The sequence below is a fragment of the Ictidomys tridecemlineatus genome, chromosome 3 (genome assembly GCF_052094955.1).
Source record: "Ictidomys tridecemlineatus isolate mIctTri1 chromosome 3, mIctTri1.hap1, whole genome shotgun sequence".
NCBI classification, from domain to species: Eukaryota; Metazoa; Chordata; class Mammalia; order Rodentia; family Sciuridae; genus Ictidomys; species Ictidomys tridecemlineatus.
The window spans coordinates 25,649,833-25,665,667 of record NC_135479.1 but is presented as its reverse complement, the minus strand read 5'-3'; the positions used below and the strand labels follow the sequence as shown (position 1 = coordinate 25,665,667).

The 15,835-nt window shown below is 55.7% G+C and overlaps 2 protein-coding genes and 1 non-coding gene across 8 annotated transcripts; 2 read left to right on the top strand and 1 right to left on the bottom strand.

Moving 5' to 3' along the window:
* The first annotated feature begins 919 nt into the window (after positions 1 to 919).
* Trnav-uac (transfer RNA valine (anticodon UAC)) lies at positions 920 to 992 on the top strand. Its single transcript has one exon. It is a non-coding gene; the product is annotated as a tRNA-Val (tRNA).
* Positions 993 to 1,500: 508 nt separating this feature from the next.
* Positions 1,501 to 10,275, top strand: LOC110597796 (histone H1.9). Of its 3 annotated transcripts, none has more exons than XM_078042212.1 (2): positions 1,501 to 1,814; positions 9,507 to 10,275. In XM_078042212.1, exon 2 carries the CDS (start codon positions 9,668 to 9,670, stop codon positions 10,193 to 10,195), a length of 528 nt encoding a protein of 175 aa, XP_077898338.1. In that variant the 5' UTR covers positions 1,501 to 1,814; positions 9,507 to 9,667; the 3' UTR covers positions 10,196 to 10,275. The 3 variants fall into 3 exon arrangements, with proteins under 3 accessions (XP_077898338.1, XP_021579820.1, XP_077898337.1); XM_021724145.3 differs by having other exon boundaries at positions 8,712 to 10,275; XM_078042211.1 differs by having other exon boundaries at positions 7,357 to 10,275.
* On the bottom strand, positions 3,235 to 15,630 carry Sgca (sarcoglycan alpha). 4 transcript variants are annotated; one of them, XM_005321672.5, is made up of 10 exons: positions 15,161 to 15,621; positions 14,462 to 14,581; positions 14,214 to 14,368; positions 13,931 to 14,003; positions 13,327 to 13,525; positions 12,667 to 12,829; positions 11,140 to 11,348; positions 10,858 to 10,884; positions 6,143 to 6,335; positions 3,235 to 5,857 (listed from the first exon to the last, which is right to left on the bottom strand). In XM_005321672.5, the coding sequence occupies exons 1-9, from the start codon at positions 15,195 to 15,197 to the stop codon at positions 6,155 to 6,157; spliced, it is 1,164 nt and encodes a 387-aa protein (XP_005321729.2). In that variant the 5' UTR covers positions 15,198 to 15,621; the 3' UTR covers positions 3,235 to 5,857; positions 6,143 to 6,154. The 4 variants fall into 4 exon arrangements, with proteins under 4 accessions (XP_005321729.2, XP_013212585.2, XP_077898336.1 ...); XM_013357131.4 differs by having other exon boundaries at positions 3,235 to 4,120; XM_078042210.1 differs by lacking the exon at positions 14,214 to 14,368 and having other exon boundaries at positions 15,161 to 15,630.
* Positions 15,631 to 15,835: the final 205 nt, after the last annotated feature.

Below are 15,835 nucleotides of genomic sequence, written 5' to 3'. Positions count from 1 at the left end.
AGGGACAGTGGTGTGTGATCAGTGGGGAGCAGAGAATCCAGAGAGTCGGAAACCTGGAGCAAACAGGGAGTCCAGAGGTGGGGAGACAGGGAGACGACAGCTGCTCCCACCCCCGTCCAACATTCCAGAGCCCAAACCTCAAAGGAAAAAGAAGGCTGATCTGTGCACCTCCCTCAGGTCTATGGAGAGAGGCACAAGTCCTCAGAGGCCACCCATTGGCAATGCCAATACTGTGTCTGTCATTGAGTATTCATGGCCATTAATGATGGCCTTTAATAATTCATCATTAGCACCTCTACTATAGTAGAACGGTATAAAAACGAAATTAAAAATACGGCCTATAAAAGAAGCCTTACTCATATGCAAACTATCCAGAGGTGCATGGGTCCTGTTGATCAGTTTATCGATGCGTTTGCTTGGTGATGTGGGTCTGCTTGACACGCTGCCCAGGCAACCCCACCTAACTGAACCTTTGGTGCCCACGACTCTTGCTGTTCAGGCCCCAACCCCATCTGGCCCCATGGGGATCTGAAAGCTTCCTGAGCTCACCATCCAAGCCTCTACCTGGCCAGTACCCACCTGTTCAGGCTCACTGTCCCCTCCCCAGCCCACATCTGTCACTCAAGCCAGAAAGGGTGATCACGATTCCCACATATGCACCCACTACCTGCTTTATGGCTTTTCTTTGCCTGACATGATGTTCCTTCTCTCTGTTTGCTCCATACCAGGTTCAAATATCCCATTGCCCCTGATCATTCCCCTGTCCACCTCAGGCTGAGATTGGCCCTCTGAGCTCACAGAGGCTTCTTCCACGTCCATGTCATCACATCCCACCCTGTTCTCCCCAGGCCAGAGGCCAGTCCCTGTGCACAGTCTGTAGATATTAGGGAGAAGGAATAGTAAGAATGTGAGAGAGGCTGGGGATGTAGCTCAGTGGGTAGAGTGCTAGCCTTACATGCACAAGGCCCTGGGTTCAATCCCCAGCACCACCAAAAAAAAAAAGAATGTGAGAGAGGCGCCCCTTACCTGTGTGCAGGTGTGCTAAGTGTGAGAAAGAGCAGTGAAAACCGCCTGGGGCAGGGGAGCAGAAGGCAATGACGGACGGGTCCTCTACCTGGGCAGTGCCATAGAGTAGCCGTGAACCCCTGGGCTACCAAGCATTTGAAATGTGACTAGTGACTGAGGGATGCAATTCTTACTTTTATTAACTGTCATTAATTTAAGAACTCTGTGGGTCGGTGGCTACTGTCTCGGGCAGCATAGCTCTAAGAGTGTGACCGTGCCTCTCGCCTACATGCCTGAAAATCTGCTTGTGGCTGTATTATTGCGTGTGTGTACCTGTGTGTACCCATCTGTGGGCTGTGGAGGTGGCAGGCCCCACCTTGTGACCTCGTGTCTGTGTCACGTGGTGTGGGGATGGTGTGTGGTTTCAGTGTGTGTTCAGGCCAGAAGGGGAGGGGGACAATGGAGCCATTGTACCACACTGCCAACTCAAGCCCTCCTTTCCGCTGACATCACAGCTGCCCTAAATACAGCTGCCAGACCCTGTCCGGGGACCCTCACTGTGTCCTGCGTGGTGGCATGGTGCCTGCTGCTCTCAGCTCTGCTCCTCAGGATTTGCCTTGGTCCTCTCTGTCAGCAGGAAGACTAAGTTCCTATGGCTAACTTTTCAAGTCAAATCCAGATGGAAAACTCTAGAAAAAGAGGAGCCTTCACTTGAATTTTTAATTTTCACCACTGTCCTGGAACCCTGGGTCCCTTCGGAGGCCTGATCCCATCCATCTCCTGGCAGGATTTTCTATATCCGGAATCTGGTGGGTTTCCCCTCTTTTTTTCCCCCAGCATCTCACCCCTCAGTTTTCCAGGTCCTCTGACTTTCCTAGACTTTGGAGCTGGTGACGGGGAGGAGGGGCGGGGGGGAGGGCTGACTCGCTGGAGTGTGGAAGCCTTGGCATGGGGGTGGGGGCTGCATGTGGGACAACGTGGGGCTGTTCACAAAACCAACACCCACTTGGGGAGGCCTGAGCAATGATGTGAGGTGAGGCAGGTGCCTCTGGGGGTCCCTACTTGGGTCTCCTGGTAGGTGCCCATGAATGGGAATGTGCCTTGCTCTGCCCACCCACGGGTGTCCTATCCATGGCATGAGGTCCCGCACATGTGTGGAGGGGTGTGTGATGGAGAGGTGTGCGGGGCGGGGGGGAGTCTGTACACAATGAGGGCAGCTTTGTCACATGTGGGGCAGTGGAGGAGATGCCATGTGAGCTGTGGAAGGCATGGGTCATAGCATTTGGGACATATATGTCCATAGGCAGAGGAGGGTCTGCCTGTGTGAAGGAGGATGGACCAGATATGAGTAGGGAGGGTGTGGGGAGACAAGGAGAGGGTGAGTGTGGGGACAGACTATCACCTGAAGTCCCAGCACCAGTGGGAGCCCTGGTGCTAGTGAGAAGCTGTGTCTCTGTGGCCCTCTCTCTGGGTGTGTGTGCTCTGGAAGTTACCAACTTGGGCTGGGTGGCATGTGGATGGCCCAAGAGACAAGACCCGGGAAGAGGGCTGGCCTTTGTCTGGGAGGGTGACAGATCCTTAGACCCTTGGAAATTTCAACACTGAGCAGAGGCTGTGCAAGACCAAGCCAGGGAGGAGATGAGGTTGATACCCACGGGTGCAGGAAAAATTGGTATTCTCCTCGCATGGGACAATGAGGGACCCAGAAGAAGAGCTGCTGAAAGAGAAGGGCAGAGAAGCAAGGAAGGGGACAATGGTGAGCGGGGGTTGGGGCTCAGTGGTAGTGAGTGCTCTTGTCTAGCACGGGTGAGGCACTGGGCTGGAGCCTCAGCACCGCATAAAAATAAATTAATTAAGTAATTAAATAAAGGCACTGTGTCCATTAACAACGTAAAAAATTATAAAAAAAAGGAGGACGACCAAGGCCATTGTCAGGACCCAAGCACATTCTAGAGCAAGGAGGCCAACATCCAAGTTCTAGGGGACTCATTTTTGTGGGACAAACTCTTTCACTCCCCACCAGGGTTCCCCAGATGCAAGCAGGAGGGCTGAGTGAGCAGGTTCAGTAGAAAGCATGGAAGGGACTGAGTTCTGAGCAGAGATAAAGTATATGGAGTCATGGAACCCGCACCTTCCCCTAAAAATAGAATGTGAGCCACACATGTCTTTTTTTTAATATTCTAGTGGCCACATTAAAAAAATTAAAAAAAAAGAAACAAGAAACATTAATTTTAATAATGTTTTTTATTGAGCCCAGTATCTCCCCAAATATAACTTCATCCCTCTACTTAACAGCACCTCTTTAGTTTGGACCGGGCACATTTCAAGTGGGCAGGGCAGCGCCACACCACATAGCGGTTCTGTACCAAGGAGGGTGCGAATTTAGGCGTCCGCCCTAACTCACAGGGAGAAGCTGAACTCTTCAGAAGGCCTAGGTGGACATGGAGTCCATTTAGCCTGGGTCTTAAGGGAGGCAGGGAGACCTCAAGGACAGCTGGCCTTGGAGAGACTGCAGAGGGCTTGTGTCTAATCAGGTCCCCATTCCTGGGAGCCACGAGAGTGCCTTGTCCTCAGGAAGTCCCCCAACAGCCCAAGGCAGGTATGATGATTGTTTCATGAGGGAACTCGCTTGAGCAGCTGAGGTGTGGCAAAGCCCCACCCAGTTCTACTCAGGGAAAGTGTGCCTCCAGGGGCTGAGGCCTACTGTAGGTGGGGCCCTGTGTCCCTAGGTCTGGTCCATTCAAAGGGCTGAGGAAATGTGGAGAGTCAGGCCACGTGTTGTGGTCAGGCCCAGCCAACAGTGGGACTGGAGATGGGGAGCAGAGTGTGGGGCTGTCTGGGGGTGAAGGTGGGGCTTGGGGACAGCTCCCCCTCTGCCAGGGTTTGTGGGGAGTGGGGTGTGACTGCAGTAGACTCTTGCCCTTCTGGGAGGGGCTGGCAGCGCAGCACTGAGTGTGACTGAGTCTTCCTCGTGCTCCACCAGGGCAGCTGGCTGTCGTCGCGTGTGTGTGCCTGGGCACGGCTCTCCGTCCTCTGCAGTCACGCCATCCTCCGGCTACTTGTCTGGGCCACTTCCTCTCAGGCAGGCGGCCAGACTCCCGTGTGCTCCTTGGAGCTGAGCGGGAAGGAAGGTGCTGCCAAGACCCCAAGACCGGGCAGGGAAACAGGGGGCGGGGAGCTGGCCTCGCATTCCCCCATCCCTGGCCAGCACAGGAAGAGCACAGAGGAGGCCCAAGGTCTGCCTGCCGCTGGGGCCAGACGGTGACTGGGGAGACTGCAGCCCCCTCCTCAGGGGGCCAGGGCGGGAGGGAGCCAGCCCAGGCAGCAGGCCGGCTGCTCCAAGCCTCTGGTCTGAGCAGATTCCCTGCAACTCCCGAGCTCTCCATCAGATGATGGGCCCAGGAGAAGCAGAGGCGCCCTGGTCTGTCTGGGTTTGCGCCTAGTTCTTAAGGAGGCTGCTCCTCCTTTCTGGGCAAAGGGCTAAGCAAGCCTATTGCTAAAGCCTCTCCTGCCCCCACCCCCAGTGCCCCATGGCCATTAGCTAGTTAATGAATGCACTGAACACTGAGTCCATAAGCATTCGTTGAGGCTGGCAGAGGCACAGAGCTGGCACGGTGTGTGCCCCCATGTGGGTAGAGGGGGCACCTAGAGCCATCACTCAGCAAGCACTCATTGAGCACACACAGAGCGAAGCAGGGAGCCCACGGGGCATCTCTCAGAGAGCAAGGAGGACTGTGAGGGGGTCCCAAGGCCAAAGGCAGACTGGGAGGCCTCTTTGAGAACACGCCGTTAGGGCAGAGACCAGAACGGCAGCCTTTAGGGAGGTGTCGGGGTGAGGGAACGCTGGCGTTCCCCAGCAGAGAAAGGGTGAGGCGGGCCAGGGTGCTGGGTGCCAGGCCCTGGCTGGATTCTCTTGCCGTTGCCACCTCGAGAAGCCTGAGCCATGTGTCCCTGCTCCTCTGCTTTATCTGGGTCACCTCTCCGGTTTGATCTCAGACCTGCCCTCACATGGGAGTGGTAAAACTTGAGACTGGAGAAGGCACAGATGGCAGTGAGCTGGCCCACTTTGGTTGTCGCCACCTGGAAAAATAACCTCGGGCCCCTGCACAGCCAGCTGAGCTCTCCCGGGCTCCTGGGGACAAGGCACTCTGTGGCACTCAGCTCAGTATTCTAAGCTGTGCGGATTCTCTTGTCCTTTCTCTGGAGGAGCCACCAGGAGGGGAGCCCTCAAGCCTGGGGCACTCTGTCCTGCCTCCTAACCTCTCTCCATTTCTAGATTGGCTTCTCTCGCGACACAACCTACAAAGAGACCCCCTCCAAGGGACTGTGACAGGTGTTAACTAAGTGTCCAGGTCAGGGTCGAGATCTTCTGCTTGGCCAGCCCCTCAGTCCTCCAGCCACTTGCTTTGGGACCTTGGGTCAATCACTTACTCTCCATAGTTCTCACTTTTCTTATCTATAAAACGGATGTAATGATCCAGGATTCTCTCATTGTCAGGTTCCTATGAGAGCTGCGTATAGCAGATCCTTCCCTCTTCCTGAAAATCTGAGCAAACAGCAAAATGCTAGGAGCCCAGAGTTGGCTGGTAGCCTCCGGGGACTCCCAGCAGGTCAAAAGGGAAATGTAGACAGTGAGGACCGAGGGAGGCTGTTAGGAGGAGGCTGCTGGGAGGAGGCTGTGGGGAAGAGCATGCTGGCAGCATCAGATGAGCAGGGCAGCAGGCATTTTATTCTGGGGGTCCTGACTCCAAACACCCTTAGCCCTCCCCACCTCATCCCTCTGCTTGTTCAGAGCCTGGGGTCCAACTGGGCCGGGAGCAAGAATCAGCCAGTGGGAGGGGTCTGCAGCTCTCTGAGTGGAGAGAAAAGGGAGTCTGAGGTCAGGGCTGGAATTGGAAGCAGGGGAGACAGACAGGAGGACAGACAGAGCCAAACCCCGGTTCGGGTCGCCTGCTTCCCCACCTTGACCTCTGACCCTGAGTGCAGCAGGAGGTATAACCTTGACCCTCCTGAGTGCCCCCTGCCACAAACTGGCTGGTCTCTGGGCCCTGCCTTCCCCTGACCTCATCACCCCAGCTTTGAGACAGGGGCCATCCTGTTTCCAGAAACAAGGCTGGCGCTGCCAGGCTGGACCTACCTGACAGGGCGCTCAGTGCTGGTCCAGGATGAGGGGCACCTGGGCGCTGTCCACGCGGGGAGGCAGCCGCTGGCCCGTGCGCACGTTGAACATGGGCAGGGTGGAGAGAGGCCGGGGCACCTCGCGGCTGGCTGCCATCTGCCGCAGCTCCTCTGTGTTCCCGTGGATGGTGTAATGGTGGACCATCTGGATGCTGGAGACACGGGCAAGGAGTCACTGTCAGGGTTAGTCCCCCAGGGCCTGGCACTGCCTCTGAACCACCCTGCAGGCTGCCCCACTACTTCTTGGTGGGGGGGTGGTGAGGGGGCTTACACAGCATGTGGGATCAGGGAACAAACAGGAAACTCCATGGTGTCTCTTTGTGCCCAGTGATGGGTGCACAGGCTCTGGGTGCCAACAGTCTGAGCTCAAAGCTGTGTGTGCCTGGCAAGTTGCTTAACCACACTGTGTCTCAGGTTCTCCAACAGTAAACTGGGATAATAATGCCCACCCTCTAAATTGTTCTGAAGATTAAATGAGATTGTGTCTCAGTGGTAGATAATGAGACACAGGCTTAAATACATCCACAGTGGATATATATTTGCAGAGGCCGGTGTTTTCTAGGCTTTATATTGTTTTGGGTTTTTAGTTTTTTGTTTTTTTTTTAATGTTGTTGTTTTATTTTATTTTCCATACTAGAAATTGAACCTGGGGGAACTCTGACACTGAACTACACCCTGAGCCCTTTTTATTTTTTTTTTATTTTGAGACAGTCTTGCTAAGTTGCTTAGGGCCTTGTTACATGGCTGAGACTGGCCTCAAATTTGTAATCCTCCTGCCTCAGCCTCCTGAGTTGCTGGTATTGCAGGTGTGTTCTTCCCAGTTAGGGCCCTGACTGTATTCTGCTCTTGTATTCTGATGACTCCTGGTCCCTTCTAGCACTCAGCTCCTTCTCTCAGTACTCTTTCCAAACACAGATCACCTAACTGTCTCCCTTCCCTCCTGTCTCTTTGTCCGCCTGGTAAACCTACCATCTCCCTGGCCTTCTCTCATTTCCTAGCTTTTGTCAACCTGTCTCCCTTCCTGGAACGCCTTCCCCATGTCCTGCTGAGACACGGGCATCTCATCATTTGGCTCCTCAGGCTGCTCTCTGCCCCCTTTATATCCTGACCCCCCCCACTCCCAGCCCCAGCTCAGCCTACCCCATCACTGGCCCTTGTCCCTGTCTGTTTCAGACCAAGGCTCCTTTACGCCCAGCCTCAGGCTCCATCCTCAGCCTCTGGAAGTCCCAGCAGCGCTGAATGACCACGCCTGTGGGGGAAGTCCTTCCTGAGCTCTAGCTTCAGGTCCTCCTCAGAAGACTCAGCCTTGTTTTCATTTGATGCCCTCACTTGCCTGCTTTCTGCTGCAGGGCCGAGTTTCAGTTTTTCTGAGGAGCTGGGTAGCACCACGGTTAAACAGGAGGAGCAGCTTTGGGTTGGAACCTGGGTTCCACTGCTTACTGCTAAGTGACCTTGGGCCAATGACAACCCCTCCGTGCCTCTATTTCCTCATCCGCGATATAGTTGTATGCATTAATCCAGGAAAATCACCCAGGCCATCCCGTGGTCAGGCTTGTAGCCGGCAGTATCTATGATTATGGGACACTTGCCCCAGGGGTGTGTCCAAGCCCTTTTTACACAAACCCATCCATATTTGTTGGCCTGGCGTGGTGACATTTCCCCGGACTACCTGGTTTCCTGCTGGGTCAGAGCAGGGACTTCTCATTCTAAACAATAAGAATTGATTTTCTTAAGGGTGGCTGGGGTCCTGGGCAGGCTGAAGCGACGCCACTTGCCACCGAGTTACTGATCAGGTGGGGGAGGGAAAATCATCCCCAGGCCTGTCTTAGTTTCAGTGAGGACCCCAGTTAGAGCCTGAGGGGTTACAGAAACGGGTGCCACCTCACCCAGAATGGGCCACAGTCCCCAGGGGGGAGTGGGACCCAGTCAGGGGAAGAGGTGCCGTCTAAGGCCAGGGACAGGTTAAGGTGAGCTCTGAAGTCTGGAATTTGGCAAATGGAGTTCTCCAAAACACAATTTTCCACTCCTGAGCAAGGAGAGGCTGAGGGGAGAGAGCCACCTAGTGACGCCTAGGAGGGAGGGACTCCTCCGTGGGTCCCTCCCACCCCAGCCCCACATCCGGGCTCCTCACTCTGGCAATACACGGGTGGAAAAATATTCTGGGGATATTTTCTTAGAGCCAAAGCAGATGCCAGGCCCCTCGGGGCCTTTCCCTCCCCCACCCCCCAGGCCTTCCACATCAGCGCTAGAACAGAGGGCATTCACACCGTGGCCCGAGGTCTCACCCTGCTGACCCTGTATGCTGTGCGTCCGGCACAGTGTCTTTGGGGCCTGGAGGAGTTTGTTACCAGTTAAATCTGATAGAGGTGAAAAATAGCCCGCAGAATCACAATTTGTGGATAATTTGGGAAAATGGCAGACATCGAACAAAGCAGAAAAACGGAATTTTGTGGAAATAAATCAGCAGCACAAAACCCAAGATGATAAAGGCTAATATCACACTTGGCAAAATTGGTTATTGATTCCAGATTGACCAGGGAAGCAGATTTCCCCGACAATATCCAAGCGACATAACTGACCCAAAGCAGAAAGCAAAGAAAAGACTGGTCACAAGACAAAAATCACAACAGAGACAATTGATCAAATTTGGCACCACCACCACCACCCCCGCCACCAAAACTGAGGAATGAAATCCTCTCTGTGAAATTTATATGGAAAATCATTGATCTCAACTACCGGGTGGGGTGGGGGAGTCTGTAAAATAACAATGAACACAGAAAATAAAAGCAAAGCCCTTTGATTGCTTGGCATAGAAAGTTGTTTGAGGAATAAAATCAACTTACATTGATCAAGGAATTTCATTTCTGCTTACACCGGAAAGCACATTTCCCCATAAAAATTATGTTGGTATAATTCTGATGTTTAAATGTTTGTATTCTCCCGACTCAGAGGAACAAAGACCCAGTGAGCAGAGATGGTGAGATCCAGCCGGTAGTTTAACGCTGAGGGCTGAGGACACCCTGCAGTCCTCTCAGGCACAGGTACATAAGCGTGCACCCGGGCTGCACCCTTCCATGTGGCCCCCACAAGACACAGCTCTCCCTCACAGGGCGCCTGGAAGGTCAGATGCCCACACTTCAGACTCCCCTCCTGTCTGCTCTGCCCAGGAGGGAACTATGGGACCACTGTGACCTCTGCAGGATTCTGGTGGCCTCACAATGCCTCCCTGAGGTCACCACAGAGATAAACCCACCACCCCCTGACCCCACAGCACAAGACTGCTGAGGCCAACTGTGGGTGATCATCCTTGGTCCTCCTTCTAGCCCCCCAGGGCAAGGCGAGGCCAAAGCCCTTCAAGAAAGCCTCTGAGGAGAACAGGAGCCAGGACGCAGCTCGCCCACCATCGACAGCGGCACAGTGGAGACTTCCAGCCGCCACCCTGGAGGTCCCTGCACCTAGCTCCCTTCAGCCATCCCAGGGAGAGATGCAGAAAGACACCTTGCTGCAGTCCCCATCCGTACCCTCGGCCTCAAACGCTGCCATGGGTGGAGGCCGGCAGGCCAGCGCATCAGGAGCCCCTAACAAGAGTGAGAACGCACACTGCACCTCCCCCAAAGCCCACCGGAAGCTCAGCATGTCCAAGGTGATCATGAGGGCTATGGCAGAAAAGGGGACACGCCACCGCGTATCCCTGGCGGCTCTGAAGAAGGCTGTCACCAACAACGGCTACAACATGGCCCACAACATCTGGCGTTTCAAGCGTGTGCTCAAGAAGCTGGTGGACAACGGCATGCTCCAGCGGGTGACCGGCAGGGGAACCTCGGGCTCCTTCCGCCTGGGCAAGAAGCGGGCCTCCAAGCTTAAGGCCAAGAGACGGCAGCGCCGGCGGCCGGGGCACCGCGGATCTGGGCAGCGCCGGTCTGGACAGCGCAGGTCGCTACTGGGCTCCAAACAGGGCCACAAGCGGCTTTTCAAAGGGGTTCGCAGGGTGGCCAAATGCCGCCGCCATTAACAGAGCAGGGCAGCCAAGCAGGCAGGAGTGCCCGGTGCCACAGGCTCAGGGCAGTGAGAATAAAAAGGAATCCCAACTTACTCCTCTCTGGCCTCCTGGACTCTCTGGGGCTCAGGGAGCAAGAGGGGAAGAGGGCTGGGGTTTGGGAAGGAGGGGCAAGGCTGTGTAGGGGGACCAGGGACAAAATAAGTGACATGGATTGGGGAAGGACAGGCAGAACCGAAAGCGTCCATAGCTGTCACCGTTGCACCTAGGTCCTTGCACAGGGAGAATCTGAGGCTAGAAAGACTGATGGAGTGATTGTGTAGCAGAGCGCAGCCTGGAGAGAGAGTGTGTGTGTGTGTGTGTGTGTGTGTGTGTGTGTGTCTTTGCGCGCGTGCGCGCGCCCATGCGTGCGCGCCCGCCTGAGAGCTGCTCAAGCACTTTCCCCAGGACAGTAACAGGTCCCCCTGCCCTTTGTTACAGCAGACTCTTCTATGACCAGAAATAATGCAAGATCAGGCCCAGCACCCACTCAGCCTGGGGCCAGGGCTCCAAGGTCAAGGGCAGCCCCCTCCATCTCAAGAGTAATCTAGTTTGTCTCTGTTGCTTATGGAGGTTGGGGAGCCCAATGGGACAGTCAAGGGGGGTTCCCACCCAGCCCCCAGCTTTCTCCTACTTACTCAGAGGTGGCCAGGTCTCTCTTCAATCTGTGGAAGAGTAAGGGAGAGGGTTAGTCCTGCTCTGAGCTCACCCCTGGTGTCCCCAGGGCTGCAATGTAGGTGTTCATCATAATCTGGTCCCAGGCTAGGCAGGTCTAGAGTCCCAGCTTCCCAGAAAGGGGCCACCTCACTCTTCCTCTAGCTCAGAACCTCACTCTTTGAGAGGGTCCCACACAGCTCAAGGGCCACAGGGGCCCCTTGGATGTGAGAGCCACCCTGCCCTCCATTTTTCCCCACACTCACCGTCCTTCTCGCCGGCAACACATGACATAGGCCAGCAGCAAGGTAAGCAGAAGGGCCAGAAGCAAAGGCAGCAGGAGAGTGACCAGGAAATCTGCCAGGAAGTCTTGGGCTGTGGCCTCCGTCGGTGGACAGAAGAATGGGTCATGCTCCAGAATTCCGTCGCCTGGGGTGGTCACCTCATCTACCGGCTCTGGCACTGACTTATCCACCTGCACAGAGAGCCCATGGCTAACCCAGGAGCTGCTGGCTGGACACAGCAACCTCCAGGGGTCAGATCAGAGGTTACAGGGCTCTACTCTATGCCCCTATGCAACCACAAGGATTCTTCCAGCCTGCTGCTCCTAGCTCATGTGACTAGCAGGACAAGCACTTGACCAGGAGACGAGAGGCCAATGCTAGGAGAAGTAGGATTATACAATGGTTAGCGTCCAGTTCTAGGGTCTGACTGCCTGGGTTTGAATCCTGATTCAGTCTAGTGGTTCACTGGGGAGGTTTGCCTCTGTGCCTGGGTTTCTTCATCTGTAAACTCAGAGTGATCACAGTGTACCTGCCTCCCAGGGTAACAAGCTGAATCATGCTTAGTGTACAATGCCCAGCACATACTGAGTGCTCAGATGTCATCAATGACAAGTCCCTGATTGTGGGACCATGAATGAGTCCCTGTCTATTGGTCCACTCCCAGGAACAGAGAGCACCAGCGGTTTCTAGCCTGGATTGGCATCTCTAGGGACCCTTAACATGCCAAAGCACTGTAGTGAGCCTCCCTGGTTTATTAAAGTTTTGGGGACTGCCCTGTGGGGAGTCATTACTGGATTTAGCTTTTGGGCTGGGCAGATCTGGACACTAGGAGCTGGAGACTCCAAATGTGGATTGTAAGCTCTGTCGCCCTCTTGTGGCAGAAGGTAGAACTTCAGGGTGTGTGTGTGTGTGTGTGTGTGTGTGTGTGTGTGTGTGTGTGGTGTGAACAAGACAGAGCACAAACTAAAGTTGAGACTGAGACCAGGGATACACAATACACACGGGACTGGAGAAGTCAGAAAGGCTGGAGTGAGAAGCAGCAGGAATGGAGGGAGAAACTTAAGGGGACCATGCCCTACCCCCAGGCCTGGAGCTAGTTCACTGCTTACCCGGGTGCAGGATCATTGGGATTAATGGAGCACCTTTCTTAACAGACATTTGGGAAGGCCTGTGCAACCTTGTTAATTGGTGAACACTTTAGGCCTCCTGGTTTTTCTACACTAGATCTCCTCTTTACCCCAAATCAAAGGGGTTATTCTTTCATCCATATAGGTACTCAAATCCCTAAGAAGCTATCATCTAGGCTAATGAGCAACTGAGCTTCTGTGTCCTGAGCATGATAACTCCAGGATAGTTTGCATTTATCTAATAGGAGAGACAGTGTAAGACACCTGGCACAGAGTTGGCATGCAGCGGAATCCAGTAAGAGGGAGCTAACTCTTCTTGATTTAGCAGAAGCTTGGTTTTAACCACCTGAATAAAAATAGAAATAAATGACCCACTCCTCACCAGGGACACATTGCACCAGTCAACACGGAAGTGAGGTGCCAGGTTGTCATAGCAGGAGAGAAGTGGAGGCTGGCCCTGGGCACAGCGGGCATGGCTGTCAGGGGAGGCAACCATCTTCAGGCAGGTAGAAAAGGGTGAGGCAGAGCCCACCTTGATGTACACCCTGGGCACAAGTGAAAGCCAAAGTCAGCAGACTGGTGGGGGGGGCACCTGGGCACCACTCTGCTGGGGGTGTTGAAGCTGACCTGATTGTAGGCTGGGACCTGGGGATGGGATGGGGGGTGGGGCAGAAGCATGGTGCAGCTGGGGCCCAGCAGGAGAGGTCCCAGCCTCCTCTCCCTGAAATCTGGGGTAAAGGTGACAGGTCACAGAGCACCCCACTCTATTCCCCTAGGGATGTTCTTGGATGGACCTGCAGGAAGTGCAGGATTCAGGGTAACTGGGGTTTAGGCCCACGAAGGACAAGAAGGAAGCAAGGGTTGGCTGGAGGGGAGTGGATGGCCGTGTGACTCCAGGAGGAGATGGATGGACATGGCGAGGATGTATAGTGGGGACAAAGCCCTATCTGGAAATTAGGGGGAGTCCCTGCTTCATGCCCATCACCCTGATCCCAAGTGGACAGCCTGTCCTTTAGGAAGCCCTGCTGGACTGCACACTGACCCTTCCTTCCGGCCCTCAATGGGAAGAGGGACACGGCCCCCACGGTCTAAGGCAGAAGTGATGTTGAGCAGCTGCAGCTCCCCGGGCTCCCAGAGCCCCGCCAAGGCCGTGAGGAAGCGGTGGGCAGGCGTCGAGGGCAGCACCTCCTCCACGTCATGGTTGCGCACCAGGAACTCAGCTTGGTAAGGCAGCCGGGGGCCTGGGAAGCCAGATGAACACTTTAGGCTGCCCTAGCCCCCGTTCTGCACCCCCAGATCTTTCCCAAGCCTCCCCTAAGCTCCTTCCCACATCCCCACACACGCCTTCCTGCCCCCAGCACCATGAACCTCACAGGTGCCAAACGCCCTGCCCCGTGACTCACTGCCCCGTGGCTCACTGCCCCGTGGCCTCAATGACTCACCCAGCCTCACTGTCTGTGGGCAGAGTGGACAATAGCGCCGCCTGAGACTGGACCCCCAGCCAATACTCATTCCCTGAAAGCTACCAATGTCACATCCTCCCTGGCCCCCCACTCTCTCCTACTGTCCAAGCCTCTCCCTGCCACAACCACCACTCTTCCCAGGAGGTTCCTCAAGACTGGCATTAGCTGGGAAGCTGACCATACCTTCCGGGTCCCCAATCAGCAGCACCAGCCTCTGACGAGTGGTATCAAAACTGTCCCGGTTGTAGGCTGTGACCTGGGGGGTAGAAAGGGGGAGGTGGGGTTAATCGGGGACCGTGGCACAGCTGGGTCTGGCAGAGAGGACTGATAAGGAAACTCAGTTAGAGGTAATAGAAATTCTACGTCAATGACCGTGAAGGAACACTCAACTCCCGTGGGTAAAGCTGGCCTCTAGGAGGCCAAGGTGACCCGCCCCCGGGAGGTTCTGGGGGGTCCCTGCTGGCACCTCGATGACCTGGCGCCCACGATCTTCTGGGGTGGCGGTACCATAGAGGAAGCCAGGGTTGTAGGGGCTGCGCTGGGTGTAGCGGAGCCACCGGGGCAGATCTGGGTGTCCCTGCAGGTGGGCGTGGTAGGTGATGCGGACGGTGGGCGGGACAGCTGGTGGAGGAAGGAAGAGGGGATTGGATGCCTGACCAGAGCCCAGGGCCAGGCACCCCCCAGCCCGTCAGGTGCCCACCAGGCCCCTCTCACCGATGTGCTCCGGAAGACGAAGGAAGGTGGCATGATCCAGTGTGTGCACAAAGACACGACCCACCAGCGGGTGAAGTGTGGTCTGCTGGGCCTCGGTGCCCCCCAGTCCTGCCAGGAGACCTGAGGGCACCCCGCAAAACCCCAAACACACAGATGGCCTCAGTCCTGTCAGAGCATCAGCTCCGTTCCCCACCAAGCCCCTGCCTCTGCTGCCTCTGAGCAAAGGAAGACGTGTGGGATTGACGGGAGGGCTCCCCCTTCAACAATCGAGGCCCCTGTTGGGGTCGCAGTGGGCAGGGACTAGTGTTTGACTGGGAGGGGTATGTGGGGTGGATCTAGCAAAGAGGACAGGCCTCCGCGGCCCCACCCTCCCTCTTAAGGCCAAATTTAGCCTGGGCCTGGAAGAAGCCGTAGCCCAGCCAGCGCATTAAAGGGCCCATGCATGACCCTGCGGCCTCTGCACTCAGGCCCACCTCAGCCCCGGGACACCTTCAGGCCTCAGACCTCCCAGGCCCTACCCCCCAGAGCCAGCTCCCAGCCCCCGGATCCTGGCCTGCCTTGATGCCAGCACCCCAGAGCCTTTCAGGCCCTACCTTGCCCTCCACAGATCCCTCCCCTAAGGACCCCCATTCTTCCGTCTCATCATCTGAAAACCCACCCTTCATCCTGGGCCTCCCCCTGAGAAAGTCCCCAACTTGCCCACAAGGAGAGGAATCCAGATTAGTGCTGCTACCATGGCTGCCCCAGCCTGGCCGGCCCCTGTGAGTGACAGAGACAGGGGCAGGGAGAAGAGGAGGGAGGGAGAGAGGGACAGAGGGAGGGAGGAGGGAGGGACGAAGGGAGGTGGCCCAGAGCAGCTGGGTCCCAGCCTCAGCCACGGGGGGCCCTCCCTATTGCCACCTAGAGCAGGCACTGAATCGAGGGTGGACACCCTCCTCACAGTGTCCCTCCAGTCGGTCGTCTCCTCCCCGTGGCCACAGAGTTTTCTAAACCACCCACCTGCCTACTTGGGATCTTCTAAAATCCTGTTCCTGAGTTCTTGAGTTCCTGGTGGCTTTCAGGTCCATCCTGCCTAAATCTCTCCACTACACTATAGACACACATACACACACACACACACACACACACACACACACACGCACACACACACGCAAGCACACAGGCTCCTCCAGCCTCACTCTACCTCTCCTAGCTGATAAGCCCTTTCCTCTGCCTGATATTCCCTCCCTCCCTCCACCTCACCATCCAAACCAGCCAACTTTGGCTCAATGCACGAGTTCCCTCCTCTCTGAGGCAAGGTTCCCCTTAGCTCCTGTGTGCATCCCTGTGTCCAATCCAAGGTCACAGCTGGGGTGATATGGGTGCTCTGGGCTC